At 51.1% G+C, this 21644-nt stretch overlaps 1 protein-coding gene across 9 annotated transcripts in view; it reads left to right on the top strand.

Moving 5' to 3' along the window:
- The window catches only part of ATP9B (ATPase phospholipid transporting 9B), a 236962-nt gene that overhangs the window by 209540 nt on the left and 5778 nt on the right, over nt 1–21644 (top strand). For all 9 annotated transcript variants that reach the window (XM_077873965.1, XM_077873876.1, XM_077874054.1 and 6 more), the window contains 9 exons: nt 2103–2186; nt 2396–2566; nt 4743–4841; nt 6366–6455; nt 8697–8841; nt 9029–9093; nt 9768–9923; nt 10046–10110; nt 14583–14691. In XM_077873965.1, the coding sequence (XP_077730091.1) occupies nt 2103–2186; nt 2396–2566; nt 4743–4841; nt 6366–6455; nt 8697–8841; nt 9029–9093; nt 9768–9923; nt 10046–10110; nt 14583–14691 (984 nt within the window). The remainder of the gene's footprint in view (nt 1–2102; nt 2187–2395; nt 2567–4742; nt 4842–6365; nt 6456–8696; nt 8842–9028; nt 9094–9767; nt 9924–10045; nt 10111–14582; nt 14692–21644) is intronic.

The following is a 21644-nucleotide window of genomic DNA, read 5'->3' as shown; positions in this document are numbered from 1 at the left end:
TTGCATGTGGGCCTCTGGTTCTGAGCGCGTGGCAGGCGGACTCCCACGGCACAGCTCGCTCAGGCCTGCGGCACCAGTGTCTGTCAGGACGTCCCAGCAGGGTATATGGGGCATCCTGGGGGCCTCGCGCCACCAACCCAGCCTGCTGGGACTCCACATCCTTCCAGTTAACATGGCAGCAGCTGATGCATTGGTCTGCAGTATCTGCATCAGGTGGGGGCTGAGGCATCGGGCGCCTGTTTAGGTGCACGTGGGCCAGACCGGTTTCGATGGCTGTTGTGTACCTCTGACATAAAGCCCTGTACCCCTTGGCATTGGCTGAAGGTGCTCCAGAGGACCCTCCTCCTGTGTCTGGGTGTCCAGGCCACAGAGCCTTTGCAGACCCCTGCCCACAACACCCACCACAGGGCCATGATGTTAGGCTTTCTACATCGTCAGCCAGAACCAGGCCACCTATGGTTGGGAGCTTTACAGACATGGTCAAGATGGGAAATAGTTCCTCAAAGTTTGAAATTTAAAAGCGTCAACCAGAAAGAGATGAAGGGGCAGCAGGTCTCTCAGGAGCCACACGGGGCCTGGATAGGCTGTGGCCGGTGGTAGTATTCTTGATATGTAGACACTATGGCTTCGGAGAATGGTGTAGCTTAGCGCTCCCATGGTTTTGTAAATTTTATTTTTCATGAAAACACATTATTCTGGAACAGTGCTGTTGATGTCACAGCTGGGGCGTACGTCTGGCTGCACCTGGTCGGGGGCCTTCCCATCCGTGTGTCTGTTCTCACTGATGAGGGAGCCCAGGAGCCAGAGTCTCCCTTGGGGCCCCCTCAGCGTCTTCTCCCCAGGACTGTTTCTGTCCTTGTTCCCTGCTCCTCACCCGGGGGGTCTCTGGGCCATGGGCACCAGGGACACGGCCTCATGTGGCTTACCTTGGAGTCTGGAGGACGGTGACCAGCCCAGGATACCTTGCCCTCTGCGAGCACTTTGCCCTGTGGCCCCTCCTGCTTCTCCAGCAAGGGGCTGAGATTTGAGGAGAGACGGTGCACCCACCTGCCATGCCCTGCAGCTGCTCACCATGAGCACACCTGAGGGACAGTCTGCTGTCCTGTGGAGCTGGGGGTGCCGGCTTCTGAGAGCCTGCGCCTGCTGTTGCGGCCCCACCTCTGTCTCTGCACAGCCGCGGGGGGTCGCTGTGCCCCCTGATGAGTGTAGATGGTTGGGAGCTTCGGGGCCATCCCATGAGCAGCACGGCTGCAGCCAGCCATGGAGGAGTGCATGCATGCCACACAGGCTGGCACCCCCACAGGTGGCCCAGAGTCAGGCTGTTTCTGTCCCCCTTCATCAACTAAAACTGCCTAGTTTTTCCTCTGAAAGGTGAAAACTACTCTCTTGTCATTTTGCTACAAGCTCTGACAGGTGGAGTAGAGTCTCCCCACAGCCCCCGAGAACGCTTGCCTTGTCTGTCTCACCATGTAGCAAGGGTTCTTTCCCTGCGGGTAAGATCCGGGCCCAGCACAAGGGCCAGGACCTGGGTGGTCCCTCCTCCCATGGCCCTGCCACTTGAGACTCCTCTCCCTTCTCTCCCCCCTCTCCTTTTCTTCCTCCTCTTCCTCCTCCTCCCCCCACAGCCCTGCCACGTTAGGCCTCCCTTCTTCCAGGCCTTGCTCCTCCCACCCTGGCACTGAGCATCCACATTCCCTGTGCTGTGTGCATTCTCATGCAGACGTTCCTCACGACACCCTTTTTGAAGAGTCTGTTTTAATATGGGGAAGAAGTGTGCCTGTTTTGTGATACTCTCTGTGACAGCGGCTCTCTGCCCTGGGAGATCGGGGTAGCAGAGCTGTTCTTGCAGCATGGCTGTAACCCGAGGGCATTTCTGTGAGATGCTCCGTGTGCCGTGCCCATGCCCCCCGGGTTAGCAGGCAGAAGGCACACAAGAAACTGGGTGGCATGTGGTGCACAGGTGTCAGGATGACCTTAGAAGTGCAGGGCTCACTAGCAGGGGGCCTGCCCTTCCCGTGGGGCCGCAGGGCGGATGCCATGGGTGCCCATCACCATTGCGGTCAGCACCTGGGGCCTCACATGACCTGCGTCTCCTTTTCCAGTGTGGAAACATGGCCCGGGAAGGTCTGCGCACTCTCGTGGTGGCCAAGAGGGCGTTGACGGAAGAACAGTACCAGGACTTCGAGGTGAGCCACTTTCCCTCCCTCCCCCACTGGTCCCTATGGATGGTGCTCACTGCTGGCATGGACACGCATGGGCCCAAGGACAGCCCGGCTGCCGCACAGCACTGGGGTGTCCACTTGGGTCTGCTGGGCAGATGGGCTTGCATGACGTGGTAGATTTCCATGCACCCCCAAGTCTGCAGCAACCACCCACAGCACCCGTCTCTCCTCAGAGCCGCTACAGTCAGGCCAAGCTGAGCATCCACGACAGGGCGCTCAAGGTGGCAGCGGTGGTAGAGAGCCTGGAACGGGAAATGGAGCTGCTGTGCCTCACGGGGGTAGAGGACCAGCTGCAGGCGGACGTGAGGCCCACCCTGGAGATGCTACGCAATGCCGGCATCAAGGTACACACGCAGACCTCCAGCGCCAGAGCTACTCACCCGTGGAAGCGCCGGCAATGAAGCCGGCGGGGGGTGGGGGTGGAGACGGGGAGGATGCAGGCAACCTTCCTCCTCCCTCCTCCCTGGCCGAGCCTGCCCTGAGCCAGCACCCCGAGTCTCCTCCTGAGACCCACCCCATGTGGGAATCTGCCTGTCACCATCAGGGCCTGCCCCGCCCCCCTCCCTGCCCCTGCCTGATCCCAGCTCACCAGGGTCTCAGGCTTACCCTCTGCCCAGCTTCATCCCCTAAGACTTTCATGGCCCTGGGTCTCCGTGAGGCATTAGCTCAGGACAGTCTTAGGCTCAGGAGACCTGGGGTCTTGCTCAGGGGATGTGCCACACTCACGCTCCAGAGCTTTCTGCTCACACCCAGATGTCTAAACGAAGGTCACTCAGCACTGCTTTGTCCTTTTCCCTTCTGCTGATGGCTCCCTGCAAGCCCCAGGATTGAGGCTGGGTATCTGCACACTAACCTGACCTGCTTTTTCTTCCTGGTCTATCCTCTTCATGGTATTAAGTTGTAGCTTTCAGGGAACTGCTTTCTGACCTTATGTGCCCTTGAAACCCAACGTTCAGTTACAGAATGAGAGAAAAGACTGTTCTAAGACTGCCCTGAGGACTGGGGCCTCACGTTCAAGAATGAAAACAATACAATTGGAATTTCACAGAGAAGCTAGGGGATAGTGAGGCTAGAGAGGCAGAAAGGAAGGTCAGCGTTAGAGGAAAAGCTGTGCGCGGCTTCCAGCTGGAACACACACAGTGGGCTCTAGGGAGACTCCATGTGCACACAGCAGGTGCACCCTTGCCTCCAGGGGCCTGGCCAGGGAGGAGGCACTGTCTCTCTAGGCAGCACTCCCATCAGGAGGTGCGTCTGGCTTCAGACTCACGAGAGAAACTAAACCTGAGTGTGCTGTGCTGCCAGCACCTGGGTGAGGAAGAGTTGTGGCTGCTGTGGCCTCACCAGTGGCGGTGGCTCTTGCTGTCTTGCGGGAATTGTTAGCAACTGTGTCTTCACGATGTACTCTCATCTTCGGTCTGGGCTCAGTAAGGCAAATATAGATGTGTGAGATAAGTAAAAAGCACAAGTCCTACACTGAGAAGCAGCAAAAACTCAGTATTGCTGTGAGTCGTTGGCTGTGTCCAGAAATGCATATTTGTATGTGACACACAAAGCACCTGAGAAAGTCAGGTGTCGGTAAGAAATTTCTAAGTTTTTTGCTTTACGTGAAATACGTATGTAAACCATCCTGTCGACACATTAAATGTCCTGGTTTTGTTGTCTTTGTCATCTAAGGGTGCTTACGTATGTAACACATGCTTGCATAAATTTTTAAAGTAAAAAAAATAAATAAAAGTATTATTTGACATATTTTATTTGGTACAAACAGCTTTTGGTTTAACTTTTTCCCCTTTACCATTTTGAACCTCAGTTTCCAATTTAAAAATTAGCGAATTAGAATAAGGATGTCCAGGGCGCTCCTGGCTCTACAGGCCTGAGACCACGCGGCACCTTCCGGGCCCGCTCATCCAGTGTGCAGCCATGTGAGCATTGCCCCTGGATATATACAGGCGTCCTGTTAGTTTCGGTCCTGAGGTTCCTAAACCTCACATCTCAGCTAATATGTTTAACATCACCTTGCTCCTACTTGTTTTAACTAAGTCTACAGAGACCTTTTTTGTGGTAAAATGTAGATAACATGCCATTTATCATCTGACCTGTTTCTGAGTGTACTTAGAACTCACTGTCGCTAAGTACACTCACAGGGTTGTGCAGCTGTCCTCACTAAGCACTGACCCCTCCACTCCCAGCCCTGGTCGCCTGGTCCACCACTGGCCTCTGTCTCTGTGGGTGCAAGTCCTCCAGGGACCTCCTAGCTCTGCCGTCCCACAGCCTTTGCCCTTGTGCAGCTGGCTTACCTCACTGAGCACAGTGTCCCGTAGTCCTGGCCCAGCAGGTGCCAGGCTATCCCTCCTCTTTAAGGCTGAATGCTGTTCCACAGCGTGTTTGCCACGTTCTACTATCCATCCATCAGTGGACACTGGGCTGCTCCTGTGGTTTGGCTGCCATGAACATGAATGTGCAAGTGTCTGCTCAAGAATAGACGCTTTTAAGAGTTCATCATCTTCACTTGTCTCTTAGATATGGATGCTAACGGGCGATAAACTCGAGACCGCCACTTGCATCGCCAAAAGCTCACATTTGGTGTCTAGAACACAAGACATTCACATTTTCAGACCAGTGAGTATATGTCTAAAAGCACTTTGATTTTGAAATGTTTTGTTTCACAATCAAAACTTGTGGTTTTGTGAGAATGTATGTGCAATGATTTAGTAATTATAAAGAAGAGAAATACTGTAATTTTCTGACTGAATTTATACAAACATTGCAGATAGGTTTCTATTAGCTGCCCACATCAAATGGGATGAAAAAGCTGCATTTTGACAGAGTGAAACAAAGTCTAAATTCAAAAGTATTTTTCTGTTGTACTATTGGATTTATTAATCAATTTTCTATTTTAAAATGGACATCCTGCCATCATTTCCTGTTCCATTTACTAAGTGTATGTTGATAAAAACCACATTTTTGTATTAGTTATACCTGATAGTAGGAATGTGTTTTTAATCTACTACCAAAATGAAATGAAATATTCCTTAATTAGATCAAAGGAAATTAATAAAAAATGGGCTAAAGTTTGTGTTTTTACTGTATCACTTATGACTAATGTCTGTAATTCAAAAATGTGATCTCCTGAGTTGATTAATGGTGGTTAGCAGACAAGATCCATCTGCATCTGCTCTTCAGAGCACTTGCACCTACAGAAAGTGATTTGAATATAATTTACATGTAAATGTCATTTATTTCCAAGCATTGGAATGGCAAATTAGACCCTGCAGAGGACTATTTGCAATTAAATTATTAATGATTCTGATAATACTTCAGATCAATTTTTGTTGACTTTTCAATGTTACAGCCACACAAATTGAAATTTCCTCAGTAAAGCCTACCTATTTAAAGAGGAGTCTGAGATTAATTTGGACCGTGTGAAACTTAAACTTCAGTCTTCAACATAGCCTTTCTTTTATTCCCTGTAAGATCTCTGCAGAAAGAATGTCAAAAGCCAGTCTGTTGCTTTCTAAAATGCTTTCATTCTAAGATTGATATTTCAAGATTATGACTTGGTTTTACTTTTAGATTGTTTGATTATTCGGATGTTGTGTTTGCTTGAACTAGTAGAGAAAGTTGAAACCCGTGGCATTTATGAGCAGGGGCATGTTTGCAGGAAGCCTGGCTTTGCAACCCCTGCCACTCCAGCCATGCAACCTCCCTGGGCTCTGGCTGCGGCTCCCTGAAGTATAATTCTGAAGTCTCAGTGTCACCCCCCTCCAGCACACGGGCCCCCTGTGAGCTACCAGAACCGCATCACATGTCTCTGGGGAATATCTGGCTCACAGGCAGCACACAGGCAGTGTTAGCGATTGGTACCCCACCCCCTTCCCCTGCTGAGCCCCTCTCCTCCCCTGTGGCTCCCTGTACCTGGGGGACCCCGCAGCACTTCCCGGTAAGTGGCAGCTTTGAGTTGTTGCAGGCTGGAAAATAATTTGTGTTAAGTATAAGTAGGTATTTATTCCCAGAGGAGAGATTCAGAAGAGCAGGTTATTAGAGGACCGAGGCCTGTGGGCAGCCCCTGGCAATCTTACGTGATTGGAAGGTCTCTGATGTAGATGACACTGTAATTTGGGTGCTTTTCTCCCTTTTGTGGAGGTAACCAACCGGGGAGAGGCCCACTTGGAGCTGAACGCCTTTCGAAGAAAACATGATTGTGCACTGGTCATCTCGGGGGACTCTCTGGAGGTGAGGCTGCATTCTATGTGCGCGTCTATCCATTCTTCCATCTCTCTGTCCCTGGAGGTGAGGCTGCGCTCTGAACATGTGCGCATCTGTCCATCCGTCTGTGTCCCTGGAGGTAAGGCTGCACTCTGACCATGTGCGTGTCTGTCTGTCCATCTGTCTGTCTATCTGTGTCCCTGGAGGTCGGGCTGCACTCTGACCATGCACATGTCCATCGTCGGTCCATCCATCTGCCCTCCCCCAGCAGACCAAGAGCTTTCTGAGTGAGTGCTTGCTCGGTGGTCGCTATCCCAGTGGTGGTTACTAAACTCTGCTGAGCACTTACAACCTGAAGAGCCAACATGGTGATGCCAGAGGGCTGACTTTCTATGATATTTTGGAGGTTGACTTATTTTAGGCTGATTCGAGATTCTCTTAGGTGCTAGGCCTTCTGCTCACCGTTAACAGCGCAGGTCCCCATGGAGTCCCACCTGTGGCACCTGTCTACTTGACCTAAGTGTACCTAAACCAGTATTTCCAGGAGTGGGCCGGGGACACAGGAAACAGACTGGCGGCCCAGCAGGAGGGGCTGGCTTGGCTCTCAGTTCTGGAACCGCTGTCACCCTGAGGCAGGGCCCTGGAGCCTGTGCACTGACTCCCTGACCCCGTTCCCTTCGCCTCCCCAGGGGATAAACCCCATGTTTGCTGGGGCAGGAGGTACAGCAGCTAGCAGCCTCACTTCTCACAGCTCTGTGTGCCTGGCCATGTGCTGGCACCTCCTGGACTCCCAGACCCGGGGCATCCCGCAGTGCTGCTCTCGGGCCTCAGCTGGATCCTCAGCCTTTCCCCTGTTGGCTTCAGAAGATTTACCCCGCTGTGGAGTCGTTTACTACATATCCTCTGCTTTCCAGCACCCAAATATTTGCTCCTCCCTCCTCCCTCTGAGCCCACCTTAGAGATTCATGTCTTTTTAAAAATCTCTGTCTACAGTTGTTTTAGTGTGATTTGTGAAGAAGCAAAAGTAGGTACTTGTTAAATCCACCATCTTTTAGGAGTATGTACTTTTTTTTTTTTTTTTAAGATTTTATTTATTCATGAGACACACAGAGGCAGAGACACAGGCAGAAGGAGAAGCAGGCTCCCTGCAGGGAGCCCGATGTGAGACTTGATCCCGGGATCATGACCTGAGCCAGAGGCAGACGCTCAACCACTGAGCCCCTCAGGGGTCCCAAGAGTATATACTTTTAATTAAATATTTTTCCTCTTTGGTCCACACCAGAGCTACACATAGCCGATCAACATAGAAAACCTGGTGGTGAAAATCAGATCTGCCCACCTGCTCCTCCCCAGTCCTGCTCCCCAAAAGCACCATCTTATGTTTCTGGGTCTGGGTCTTTCATTGCTTCTGTCCCTCATCTAGATAGTACACTCCTTCCCTGGTCCCTGTGCTGGACCTGGTGCTGGGCTTCAGCCTGAGCCTGGTGCTGGTCCAGGTCCCAGTCCTGGTGCCAGTTGTAGGGAGGTGCATCTGCAGCCCCTGATGGGCCCTGTAGGGTCAGGGGAGCCATTAGTCCAGAATGGGCATGGACATACAGGCCATCCCAGGACACACAGCCCATGGCCCCCCACAGGTGCAGGTACCATCATATTAAAGATGAAACAGGACGCCTGGATGGCTCAGTGGCTGAGCGTCTGCCTTTGGCTCAGGGTGTGATCCCGGGGTCCTGGGATCGAGTTCCACATCCGGCTTCCCGCAGGGAGCCTGTTTCTCTCTCTGGCTGTGTGTCTGCCTCTCTCTGTGTCTCTCATGAATAAATAAAATCCTTAAAAAGTAAAGATGAAACAGAGATCTTACTTAGCTAAGGTGGGGTTGAAATCACCTGAAATAGACTGAGCGGGAAACTTTCCATCTCAGGCAACAAGGCAGCATCTGCAAGCCCCGTGCAAGCCACGCTGGCCATGGTGATGGTCAGGGTGAGACGCAGAGTCCCCTCCCTGGCCCCCGCCCTGCCCATCCACATGGACGCTCCTTCCTTAGGGGCCTCAACCCTGGCCTCTCCTCCCACCTCATCCCTCCTCCTTTGCGTGTCCACCAGCCCTGAATCCCCAGCTAGCGGGGTGGCTGTGACCTGGGGAAGAGGGTGCAGGCAGTGTGCACCCCTCGTTGGCACAAGGCTGTTGGTCCCTGCCTGCCCTGCTCCTTGAGCCCACAGAGCAGGGCCACCTGTGGCGGGTGGCAGGTACTCACACAGCACTGATCCACAGGTGTGTCTGAAGTACTATGAGCATGAACTGGTGGAGCTGGCCTGCCAGTGCCCTGCCGTGGTGTGCTGCCGCTGCTCACCCACCCAGAAAGCCCATATTGTGAAGCTGCTGCAGCAGCACGCAGGGAGACGCACGTGCGCCATCGGTGAGTTCTCCCACCCCACGTCCCGTTGGCACCAGGGCTCTGAGAGAAACCATGTTTTCAGAGCCACTGGCAGCGCAGCGTTCAGACTCTAGCACCAGGTGGATTTCGTCCACGTTCCTGGGGATTTGAAACAGCCTCAGGATGGGGTCTGGGTGTTTGGTGTCATTTCCCATTTCTGTGCTCCCAGGTGATGGAGGGAACGACGTGAGCATGATCCAGGCGGCAGACTGTGGGATTGGGATCGAAGGGAAGGTAAGTTTGTCCTTTGGTCACTACGTTATCTGCATACTTCCTGCTGGCCCTGAGCCACACACTCAGGTTGCAGGCCAACTCCTGTAACCCTCAGGTCGCAGGTCAGCCACTGCCCCTTGAACCCCTAGGAAGCGCAGGTAGGAAGCAGAGCCAGGCAGGTCCAGACCCTTCACTCCCTCACTGTAGAGGAGGTGGGCGAGACAAGTGACTTGCAGCCCCCTTCCTGCCGGGCCCAGCTCAGATGTCACCAGCCTCCTGCAAACCTCTGTTGCCGCCCTGGCACCCCCAGCTTCTCTCACACTTGCACGTCTATGTCCCCATCCAACCATGAGCTGTGGCTGGCAATTTGTCTTGCGTGGAAATGAGCCCGATTCAGGTCACGCTTCTCCTCTTCTGCCTCATGCACGCCCCGCAGCTCTGGAAAGTGGCCAGCAGCTGTTTCAGAGACCCCAGGGTGGGCTTCAAGACAGGTTCACTCCTCTGCCTAATTGCTATAAGACTGACAGGCGCCTGACATCCTGGCCAGCAACTCTCTGTGGCCACCAGATGTTCTGTGTTAGCCTATCCCCTCCAGGGTCACTGGGACAGTGTCCATCTTTCGCCCGCGGAGGCTGAGTTCTAGAAGTCCCTTCTGGAGGCACCGCGTTCTGAGCAGGCACCTGTGCTCGTTTCAGGAGGGCAGGCAGGCTTCCCTGGCTGCGGACTTCTCCATCACGCAATTCAAGCACATCGGCCGGCTGCTGATGGTGCACGGGCGGAGCAGCTACAAGAGGTCGGCAGCGCTTGGCCAGTTCGTCATGCATCGAGGCCTCATCATCTCCACAATGCAGGTACCTGGAGTCTGGCACCTAAGGAGGGGGGCTTTGCTGTGGCACCATTGTGTCCGGCCGGGAGAAGCCGTGGGGAGAGCAAGCGTGGGACTAACACTAATGGGTGCTTTCCTCTCTCGAAGGCCGTGTTTTCTTCTGTCTTCTACTTCGCATCTGTCCCTCTGTATCAGGGATTCCTCATGGTGGGGTAAGTGGTGCGGCATGTGCATATCTCAGCAGCTGCCTTCAGGGAGGACTTAACGTTCCCAGAAAAGCTGTTCGAAAGTTGTCTAACTCCACACATGGTCAGTCGGTCTGTAGAGTAAGAGCCCCGGGTGTCAGGAGTTGGACGCCTTGCCACCTTACTGTTGTTTTGTCAGAAGAACGTGTTTCCCTGGGGGTCCCAGGCGCAGGCTGGGATCAGGGAGGCTGGGACACAGGTGGTCATACCTGGATGTGACCAGTGACCACTCAGCGGCAGATGCAGAGCACACGGGTGCTGGAGTGGACACGGCATGCCCTGAGAGGCCACCTTCAGTCTCCCTGGCAGTAGCAAGGTCTCATCTTTGAAGGTCCCCACACCATAGCCTGGAGAAGTGTGTCAGAATGTACAGTTCATAATTAAACCACCAGTTTTGCCTGTTGAACCTGGAAAGCAGGCATTTACTGTGAAAGGTGAATGAGTTAGAACTTCTCTCTCCCTCATCCTCTGTACTTATGCCAGGAGATAAAAGCAGTGTGATTTGGTGGGCCGTAACAGCCACATGCTGCCTCCCGACGCCCCCTCACTGGCCTCACAGAGCTCAGCATGCCCCATGGTTGTGCGTTGCTATTGTGTGCTCACTCACGGAAGGCAACAGCAGTCACACAGGCGCTCCCACCATTCAAGGTGCTCATTCCATCCGTGTAGCATCCTTGTGACCAGGCACCGTGCACTGCCCATGTCACAGACAAGCGAGCCTGGGAACGTGCTGGAGACCATGGCTGGTGGGCCCACCTTGGACTAGTTTCTTACCATGGCATTTAGCATCTTCCAGGACTGCAGAGAACAAGTACATGAGTACTTTCACCCATCAGAATTGCCTTAAGTACACCTTCTGGATGCACTTCACTGGACAGCTCCCCTGAATCCCAAGGTTCGTTCCTGATAATTTGAGCGAGAGACCGGGAGCATCAGGCTAGGCCACGTCAGGCTCCACTAAACACGTGGGTACCGTACCTTGCCAGCGTGCCTGAGCAACGCCGATGGGAGACACTTCCTGCCACTCCTGAGGCTGCATCTGTTGGGAGCACGGGCTCACCTCCTTACCCTTTCCCAGCCTTGGATCATGGGGCTCCTCACCTCCTGGTGGCCCTCCCCCAGGGGGCTCAACCAGCACCCAGCTGTGTTTCAGCCTCTGTTCCCAGTGGACCAGGCACAGCAGCTCAACAGGCCGGGGCGGCTCCCTGAGAGGGCAGCCGTGCATTCCAGGGTAGCTGGTGCCGGGCCCAGCAGGTGCATATGGCTGCCCGCTCTCTGTCCAGCGGCTGCTAGCTGGACATGCTCCCGTGTCCTGGGGCGCTGACCGAGGGGAAGCCCTAATGGTACAAACCGCCGTGCGTGATTGTACACTTTCCCGTTGCATTGGTCTTTGCCATGCGCATCCCACGAATGACTTAAGAGAGCATAGGATTTGCGCATGATGTCACTGCCCCTGAAGTTTGTCCAGCACACGTTTCCCTGGCCAGCAAAGAAAAGCGAGGCCATTCCCACTTCCTTTCACATTTAAAGCTATGGATTTGAAAGATTAAAAGGAAAATTTAGGAGGCAGTGATGATTACTGCTGAAATAGTAAAGCCTAAGGCCATGAAGCTGCGGCTGTGGGCCGATTGGATCCTCCCTCCTCAGCCCAGGCCCAAGCCCTGGTCAGCAGGAGCTCCCAGTGGTTTTAAAACTCCTGTTTATATTGGCATTTAATCAGTTTCTCTCACGATCTTCTTAAGCGTTACTGTGCTGAATCTGTAGGAGTGGAGGACGAGTGCTTTTACACTGAGCTGCTTCAAGAGGAAACTGTAAGATCAGTGTTGGCCTAACCTAGAGAATAGTCAGATGTAGGCGGTAGGTGGGAGGAAAGTGATGTTTCTGTCAAAGTCTAATGAGACCAAAGTAATGTCCTAAGATGGGATCTCCAGCTACTGAGACTGCAAGACCGTTGACAGAACGCAGCTCCACTTGCTCCACGCTTTTTATTCTCCTATGTCTTTTCGGCAAAGAGGGGCTGATGACGGGACAAGACAGCCATGGGTGCTCCCCACCACAGGTCCTGGTGCACACTATGCTCTCCCCACCAGGAAGCATTCCTTGGCAAAGCCCCTTGGGGAAACACTGCGTATCGCAGCCCCTCTGGGAGGCTCACGGCACAGGCAGCAAGTGGAAGACCCCGCCAGATGCCTGGTCAGGAGCCTATCTGACCTTTAAGCAAACGCCTTCTTCACCCAACACCTGTAGCACCGCACGTTCTGAACAGCATCCTTGGGGCGACTGGCCTCAGCCAGCTGCAGGGCTCACCTGTGTGATGGCTGCCCGCCGCTCCTGGGATGGGTGCCCATGCACCCCAGGCATGGGGGGTGACCCACCGTGCCCCATCAGCTGGGCTCTGCTGGACTCTCCAGCCCTTTCAGCCCCTACGTTTTAAGTTATTCTCATTCTCAACAATATTCTAAGTTCTGAGAAAGTGGACAAACTTTCTTTAGAAATTTGAAAGAAAGGGCTTTAACCTCACATGGAAGTTAAAGGTTAGACTTGAGGACACAGCACTCTGATGAAACACTGGGGTTTCTGCCTCCGGGGGCCTCCAGGAGCGCACAGCTGTAGGAATTGGGTCTTGTGTTATTAGGTCTTCCCACCTGGTTTCTCACAGGCAAAAATGTCATTTAAAAGAAGTCCAAAAAAAAAAAAAAAAAAAGGCCAGCCGTACCTCAGGAAAGACGGTATAGATGCACTTTTCCTCATTCCTTGAGTACAGCCAAAATCCTACGGACACCACAGGTGGAACACGTTTGTTCTCTGGTCAAGGGGCAAGGAGGGGGCGGCCTGGCCTGCTGGACAGACCACGTTCAGATGGCCACCATCTGCTCCAGCCAGCACCGTGGGAACACTGCACCCCCCACCTCTCTCCAAAGTGGGGAGCGGGACCCCACACACTCCCAGCAGTCACCAGCAGCCTTGTTGGGTGTCACACAGGGAGGAACCTGGGGGAAGGCAGCAGTGCCAGGAGACCCCGTGGCCTACGTGGCACCAAACATCCAATTTTCAGGAGAAAATCACTACCCCCGCCAAGAGCTGAGATGATCTCAGAGTGAGTCATAAAGACAATAGACACCAGCCCTGCGGCGCCAGCGGTGTGGGAATCATGTGACCCGGGTGTTAAAGTGGCAGGAACGCTCAGGACAAATGGAAACATGTCCACCTAGAATAGAAATCCAAGCAGCACCACGTGGGAACAGGCCACCAAGGCCAGCAGGACAGACCTGGCCCCCAGCAGAGCGGAGGGCTCTCACGGCAGGACACAGGATGGAGAGAGACTCGCAGAGAGAGGGCGGAGAGCGGGCTGGAGGGGAAGAGCAGCTGAAAACCTCCCACACGGTGGATTCAGAGAGATCCACAGCAAGACGCGTCACACGGAGATTTGGGGAACAATACAAACGCTGTGAAGGCAGTGAGCTGGAGAGGAGCAGCCTTGGGGACAGTGGGGACCCTGAGGAGAAGGTGTGGGCACACACGGCCACCTGCAGTGGATCTTCCCTCAGCAGTGACAAGCGCACACGCGTCCGGGAACACATGCACATGGCTCCGGGATGAGAGCTGTCCAGGTGGCACACGAGCAGAAGGCACAGGCCGGTGCGTCCCCCAAAGGGCATGGTGGGCTTGAGTGCACAGGTGGGCCCTGGCCCTGGCCCTGGCCGTCAGGGTCGAGGCCGTCAAGCTGCTGCTGGAAGGGGATGTGGAGAAGCAGGACCCCGCCGCAGGCTCAGCCTGTCCCTGCCCCAGCAGGCTCCTGGGCAGGTGGCACCAGGAGGCTCTGCTGTGAGAGTAACTGCAGCTTACAACGGCAGTCTTTGTGGTGACTAGAAGCTGGGGGCAACCTGGGTGCACCTGAGTGAGCGCAGCTCACAGAGGTGGGACTGCTGGCTCAGGCAGCAGGGGTGAACGTGGCTGCAGCAGCACCTGGGGCAGCCTGGGAGTCAGCTGAGAAGAGGCATCTTGGGGCCTCGAAATGACAAAAACTGTGAAGAAGGTGGGCGTATTGTAGTGATTGTTAGGGGTGGGGGCAGAGGGGATGGGTACGGGGAGGGGCAGGGGACTGGGGTCTCCCAGGGTAGTGTGGTTCTGTCTGTGTCCCCAACACTTTGGGAGGAGGCTGGGCTGCCAGGGGAAGGGCATATGGGATCCTGCTCACACCTGCCTGCAAGTCCCCAGTGACCTCAAAACAGAGTTTAATTAAGAAAGAAAAACAGCAGATCTCCCTGAGCACCTGTGGCTCACAGACTGACTTAGTGCCCCGCAGGGAGGCGTGAAGTGTCGGGAGGTCTGCCTTGCTGCATGTGCTGTGCAGCGCTTGGGACCAAGGCCCGTGGTTGCAGAGCGGTGTGGAGTGGCGCCTGCGCCTCACGCTAACCTGCCCCTGTCTTGGTTGTCAGGTATGCGACCCTGTACACCATGTTCCCAGTGTTCTCGCTGGTGCTGGACCAGGACGTGAAGCCAGAGATGGCCATGCTCTATCCAGAGCTCTACAAGGACCTCACCAAGGTATGGATGCGGGCCGGGCTGCATGTCCGCTGGGCCATATTTTAGCAGAATATTTACTAGGGAAAGAAATGCCTGTCGTGAAGCGGTTTCCAGGCAGGTTTTAAGTAATTGAACCTCTGTTCTTCCAGACAGGTTTTATTTCTTGCTGTTTTTGCATTTTCCTTCTGAGTTAAACTTCAGAAAGGGATGATTATTTTCTCGGACGTTTGCAGTAAAGCTCTGATGTCATGCATACAATTGAGATTTTAAAGGTGCTCTGAACCGTTTGTGGAGCCGCAGTGAGCTTCTCTGAGACCATGGGGCTCGTGTTGGCTGGTGCACACTCATTGTCTGTCGGTGTGTGAAGGACATCCACTGGCGGCAGGGTCCCCTGGGCAGGGCTTCTGTCCACTGCGCCGGCATCGCGACATCGGAACCCAGAGTTACAGCAGGCAGCCCCCGTGCCTGCCCAAGCCATCTTCCACTGTGCTTCTCAGAATCAGGTCTAAGACATGATGGAGCGTCGGTCACTGCGACCCAGCACTGAAGTCACAAGGATGCTTTTGAGGAAACATCTGCACCCAGAAGATGTGGCTCCTGAAACTGCAGAAGATGCATTGATCTGGCCTAAAATTGTGCTCTCTTCAGATAGAGTATTCCTGAGGTTTGTCATATTTCTTTACAAGACCGTGTTTCTATAGCAAGCAAAACAAGCTCCACAGGCTGGAACACCCCCTCGCTCTCCAAGGACAGGTTGTGGTGACCTTGGAATCTTCCAAAAGGCTAGCTTCTCCTGAAGCAACAGGGAGAACAAAGTCCACTAACTCTCAGTCAAATCCAGGTTTACATATGAAATGACCAACTCTGATCTTTAAAACTATAGCATGTGGAGAAGGGATCAGTGGGTACTAGGCGGGATGCAGCGAACCACTAACCACATGCAGAGGAGCTGGCCAGACCAGGGTGATCTCTGGGCTTCGTGCTGCTGTTTTAAGGACTGGATGAAATTAAGATTTAAAGTTCCTTGAAAAAAAATACCAAGTGCTCATATTATTTTTACAATCAGGACAAAAATAAACCTAGTTCACCAGTATAGCATAAAATAAAATCTCAATCATTATATTCAATAACAGCATATTTAATTTGATAATAAAATGCAAATATATTTTATATATATAGAAAAAGAGCACTAATAATCCTGATAATTTTATTGTGAATATTACAAGAAAAAGGAAAACTGTTTTGTTTAATATTCTAAAATGATTAAACCATTATCATTCATTAAAGCAGAACAGGATCAAAGACCCAAAACTGTAGGAAGCTTTTGTGAGTAATTATAATTTTAGATTATTATGTATTTCTTTATTTCCATAAACTCCAGACATGTTAACTTAAATGCTGCCTCACAGACTGTCCATGTATGAGCAGACCCAGATGAGCTTCCCTAAAATCACAGGCGGTCAGTGTCTCAGCCGCTTGAGGTCACTGCAGGTCAGCCTGGGCAACATCACCAGACGGTCGTGGTTGGAGCAGTTGCTGTCAGTGGGACGCGGGGTCAACGCTGTGTCTACCGCCGTCAGGGCGGGGGGATGGTTGGCTGATGCATTGAACACAAGGGGTGGCAGGAAAGTGTCTTCATTCTGACTGAGTCATTCTTGTTTTCGTTAGGGTGACCAATAGAATGTCTCGGTGCCTGTGCCCTTGAGTCCAGCCGTCATTACTACTTTATTGTGACAGGAGTTCAGTTACTGTTTCTTCAAGACCCAAGACCTATTCCTTTTGTGTTTATTATACTTATTCTTTCAAAACCTATTGCCCTTCAAATACTTTGAAGACAGAGTAGCACTAAAGTACTCAACCACCTAACTTGATAAAAAATTGAGTTACATTTTCTTACTGAAGCCAGAGAGAGATTTTGAATCTTCACATTACTTCTCAATTATTGGTGGTGACTCGAGAGGCCCACGAGCCGTCTGCCTGGCCTGTCCGTGTGGCAGGCATTGGGTCTGTGGCTGCTGGAGGCGAGGGTGAGAAGTCATTCCTGGGCTCGGGAAGCCCACTTTCATTCTGGAAAGAAAATGTGAATTACATGATAGTCAAACAGCAGCACAAAATAGGCCACAGGTGCAGATGCAGGTGCACGTCAGCTGTGCAACACACCTGGTCTGTTCTAAGCAGAAGGCCAGGGTCATGATAAAGTTCTAAGATAGTTTCAAAAGCAGTGAAGGGGAACAGAGTATATATCCCTCGCAAAACAGAGAGGAAAGTACCATGCTTTGAAAGAAAATACTAGTTTTCATACTAATTTGATAACCATTCTTTTTATTCTGAGAGTGAGAGTCCGAACCCAATCATTGCAGATGTGATTTACATGTTCCAACAACATCAGCCAACCTGGAGCATACATTTGCTCATGACTCCATTGGGAGAGCCTGAGCCCAGTCTGGAGTCAGTATCTGTTCAGTAGTGTGTCAGCAACAGGGTGAGGGAGCCCAGCAAAGAGGCTGCACTCCCCTCCCCTTCCTAAAGCCATATTGTTTTCATTCCTTGCAGAAAATGATGCATCTGTAATAATTTTTAGTGTTCCTCTTTTAAAGGCCACATTCTGGTGTGAATGCTCACGTGCATTCAATGCACTCATGATGAATGGCCGCTCTCAGTCTCCTGGTGCTGCCAGTGAAGCAGGGACCCTGTGCGCTCACCCCTCTCCTAGCTCCACAGATGACTCTGTTTACCCCAGATGGACGATCTGTGGCCTCTTAGGAAGGGCCACACAAGCCTGAGAGCCATCGGTCAGTACTAGTGGGGTGACCCTCGCTCACCTGAGCCAGCCCATGTAGTCCCAAACGTACATCAGACTTGTAGCTGGGGATTCCATGACCAACACGTTGCTTTACATTCTTGATAAATAACCCACTAACTGCAGAGGCAGCTAAACTAATTGTAAAGAGACCAAGTAGGTAATATCATGCAATCCTTCATCAGAATCCTTGACACCGTTAGACATAAAACTTACTAGGATTACTTCACTATTTTTTTTATTTCCTGTTGAATACTCTCAAAATGGTTTTAGTTTTGGAATGTATATTTATATTCTTAAATAATTTTAGAGATAATAGTGATAAAGCAGGAAAAAACAAAGGCTAGAAATTAGAGGAGATGCAGATGACAGGAAAAGCCCGAAGAATCCATTAAACTTGTGGGCACCTGGGTGGCTCAGTGGTTGAGTGTCTGCCTTCGACTCAGGACATAATCCCAGAGTGCCGGGATCGAATCTCACATCAGGCTCCTGCCTGAAGCCTGCTTCTCTCTCTGCCTAGATCTCTGCCTCCCTCTGTGTCTCTCATGAATAAATAAATAAATAATCTTTTTAAAAAATCCACAAAACCTTTCTAAGCTAACCTATAAGTTTGCAGGATTCAAGGAATATATTTTATCCTTTCTAATTTTATATACTAGCCATGGACAATTGAGGTCTGAAAAATGTTTTTGAACAGGATTTGCAGTAACCTAAAAAAAGCAAAGGTGGTTTAACTAAAAAACCATGCAGGACGTGTGTGCTGCAGGCCCTGGGACACTGTGGAGAGGGATTTTTAAAGTTGCAAAGAATAACTAGGAGACTCCATGTGGCCGAAAGCTAACAAACTGATTCCAAGATTTATATGGGAAGGCAGGGGAACTATAATTACCAAGGCCATTTTTAAAAAAAGGAACGAGAGTTGGAACAAATTAAGATTTGTGTGGAATCAGAAAAGACCCCGAATAGCCAGGGGAATTTTAAAAAAGAAAACCATAGCTGGAGGCATCACAATGCCAGATTTCAGGTTGTACTACAAAGCGGTGGTCATCAAGACAGTGTGGTACTGGCACAAAAACAGACACATAGATCCATGGAACAGAATAGATTATCCAGAAGTGGACCCTCAACTGTATGGTCACTAATATTCAACAAAGCAGGAAAGACTATCCACTGGAAAAAAGTCTCTTCAATAAATGGTGCTGGGGAAATTGGACATCCACATGCAGAAGAATGAAACTAGACCACTCTCTTGCACCAGACACAAAGATAAACTCAAAATGGATGAAAGATCTAAATGTGAGACAAGATTCCATCAAAATCCTAGAGGAGAACACAGGCAACACCCTTTTTCAACTCGGCCATAGTAACTTCTTGCAAGATACATCCACGAAGGCAAAAGAAACAAAAGCAAAAATGAACTATTGGGACTTCATCAAGATAAGAAGCTTTTGCACAGCAAAGGAAACAGTCAACAAAACTAAAAGACAACCTACAGAATGGGAGAAGATATTTGCAAATGACGTATCAGATAAAGGGCTAGTATCCAAGATCTATAAAGAACTTCTTAAACTCAACACCAAAGAAACAAACAATCCAATCATGAAATGGGCAAAAGACATGAAGAGAAATCTCACAGAGGAAGACATAGACATGGCCAACATGCACATGAGAAGATGCTCCACATCACTTGCCATCAGGGAAATACAAATCAAAACCACAATGAGATCCCACCTCACACCAGTGAGAATGGGGAAAATTAACAAGGCAGGAAACCACAAATGTTGGAGAGGATGCGGAGAAAAGGGAACCCTCTTACACTGTTGGTGGGAATGTGAACTGGTGCAGCCACTCTGGAAAACTGTGTGGAGGTTCTTCAAAGAGTTAAAAATAGACCTGCCCTACGACCCAGCAATTGCACTGCTGGGGATTTACCCCAAAGATACTGATGCAATGAAATGCCGGGACACCTGCACCCCGATGTTTCTAGCAGCAATGGCCACAATAGCCAAACTGTGGAAGGAGCCTCGGTGTCCAACGAAAGATGAATGGATAAAGAAGATGTGGTCTATGTATACAATGGAATATTACTCAGCCATTAGAAATGACAAATACCCACCATTTGCTTCAATGTGGATGGAACTGGAGGGTATTATGCTGAGTGAAGTAAGTCAGTCGGTGAAGGACAAACATTATATGTTCTCATTCATTTGGGGAATATAAATAATAGTGAAAGGGAATATAAGGGAAGGGAGAAGAAATGTGTGGGAAATATCAGAAAGGGAGACAGAACATAAAGACTCCTACTCTGGGAAACGAACTAGGGGTGGTGGAAGGGGAGGTGGGGGGGTGAGGGTGACTGGGTGACGGGCACTGAGGGGGGCACTTGATGGGATGAGCACTGGGTGTTATTCTGTATGTCAGCAAATTGAACACCAATAAAAAATAAATTTATAAAAAAAAATTTAAAAAAAATTAAAAAGAGGACGAGTTTGGAAGACTTGCTCTACCCAATTTCAGGACTTTCTGTACATTAGTAACCAAGGCAACAGATTATTGGCAGAGGACAGACACATGGAGCAGTGGGGTGAGCAGAGAGCCCAGGGAAAGAGCCACATGCATCATGGCTGATCAATCCAAGGGAGACTGGACCATTTGTAAATAGATGCTTCAGAGCCACCAGCAAACACAGAGCCTCCACCCACCTGTCACCGTTTTGGGGGAAACACACTTCAAAGTGAGTCGTAGACCTAATTAGCCTTCTGGAATAAAATGCAGAAGAACATGTGCATGACCTTGGGATGGGCATAGTTTTTAGATATGGGGTCAGATGTGTGATTCAGAAAGGGAAAAACTGGTAGGCTGGACTTTATCATAATTAGACTCGTTCTGTGGTTGGCACTGATAAAATAAATATAAGGAAGAGCTACAGAACTGTGGGAAATACTTACAGATCACACTTCTGACAAAGGACTTCTATCTGGAATATACAAAGAAGCCTCAAAACTTAAAAAGAAGACAAGCAACCCAATTATCTAAACGGACCAAAGACCTGACCTGACAGCACAGCGACGATCACGACGTGCAGATGAGTATCTGAAAGGCTCTGCTCATCACCATTTCTCATGAGGGGCCGGCAAGCAGTAACAACAGGGGCCACCACGCTCCCCCCTGGGAAAGCAGGGTCCACAGCAGGAGCACACCACGGGCATGGCCCCTGGAGGCACGGTTCAGCACTTTCTCTTGAAGTTAAATGTGCACTGACCACGTGACTCAGTGACCCTTCTGGGCAGTCACCCGAGAGAAGTGAGCCCTGCAGCCACATGGTGCGCGGTGTCAGTCCAGCAGCACAGGTGAATCCTAAGTGCATTGGGCTATGTGGAGGAAGCCAGACTCAGAAGCTTGTATGGTCCCATGTAGCTGGCCCCCTAGGAAATGCAGGGCTCTGGGCGTGGGGGACGGGTGGGCAGTAGCCCAGGGCCAAGGTGGGGGACTGAGGGGCAGCGGGAACAGCTGTACCCGCATATTGCATCTCAGGCCAAGACAGAGTAGTGAGTCTGTTCATGGGACTTTCAGGTGCATTAACTTTTCCCTAGATTCGCTGGATTTTATTTTTACAGTTTGGTGGGTCTTTTAGAGAAACGAACTTACAGGTCTCTAAGACTTAACACTGAAATACTGAACACTCACTAGGCTTCTGGCTTTATGCTTATTTCATTTTATCCACACAAGTGCGGCCATCACTTCTGTTCACATAAGAAGAGACCACTCACAGACATTGAGTGTGTGCCCCAGGAGAGCCACGGGCAGGGCCAAACCCAGGCTGACCGGGTCCTAAAAGCAGTGTGTGCGCAGTGCCGGGACAGAGCTCCTGCTAGAGGAATTTCCACCAGCCAAGGACTGGCCGTCCTTCCTCTCCTCCTCTGGAAGGAGAGGCGTATGGGCCCAGGAGAGCCCCTGCCTGCATGGCCTGGGTCCAGAGTAAGAACTGTGTTCATGCGCATCTGTGGCACCAAATTCAGTGAAATACTCACTTTTGTCTCTCAGAGCCAAAGTCTGAGAGAGCCATTGATAAGTATCACCCAGGAGCTAGTGGCTTATGCATATCTTTCAAATTATTTCTCCGATTGGTTATTTTATTGAGTTTCTGTGCCCATTCTGTAGTGTTTTGCCTTAT

The sequence above is a fragment of the Canis aureus genome, chromosome 1 (genome assembly GCF_053574225.1).
Source record: "Canis aureus isolate CA01 chromosome 1, VMU_Caureus_v.1.0, whole genome shotgun sequence".
Classification (NCBI taxonomy): domain Eukaryota; kingdom Metazoa; phylum Chordata; class Mammalia; order Carnivora; family Canidae; genus Canis; species Canis aureus.
This window is presented reverse-complemented; position numbering and strand designations above follow the sequence as displayed.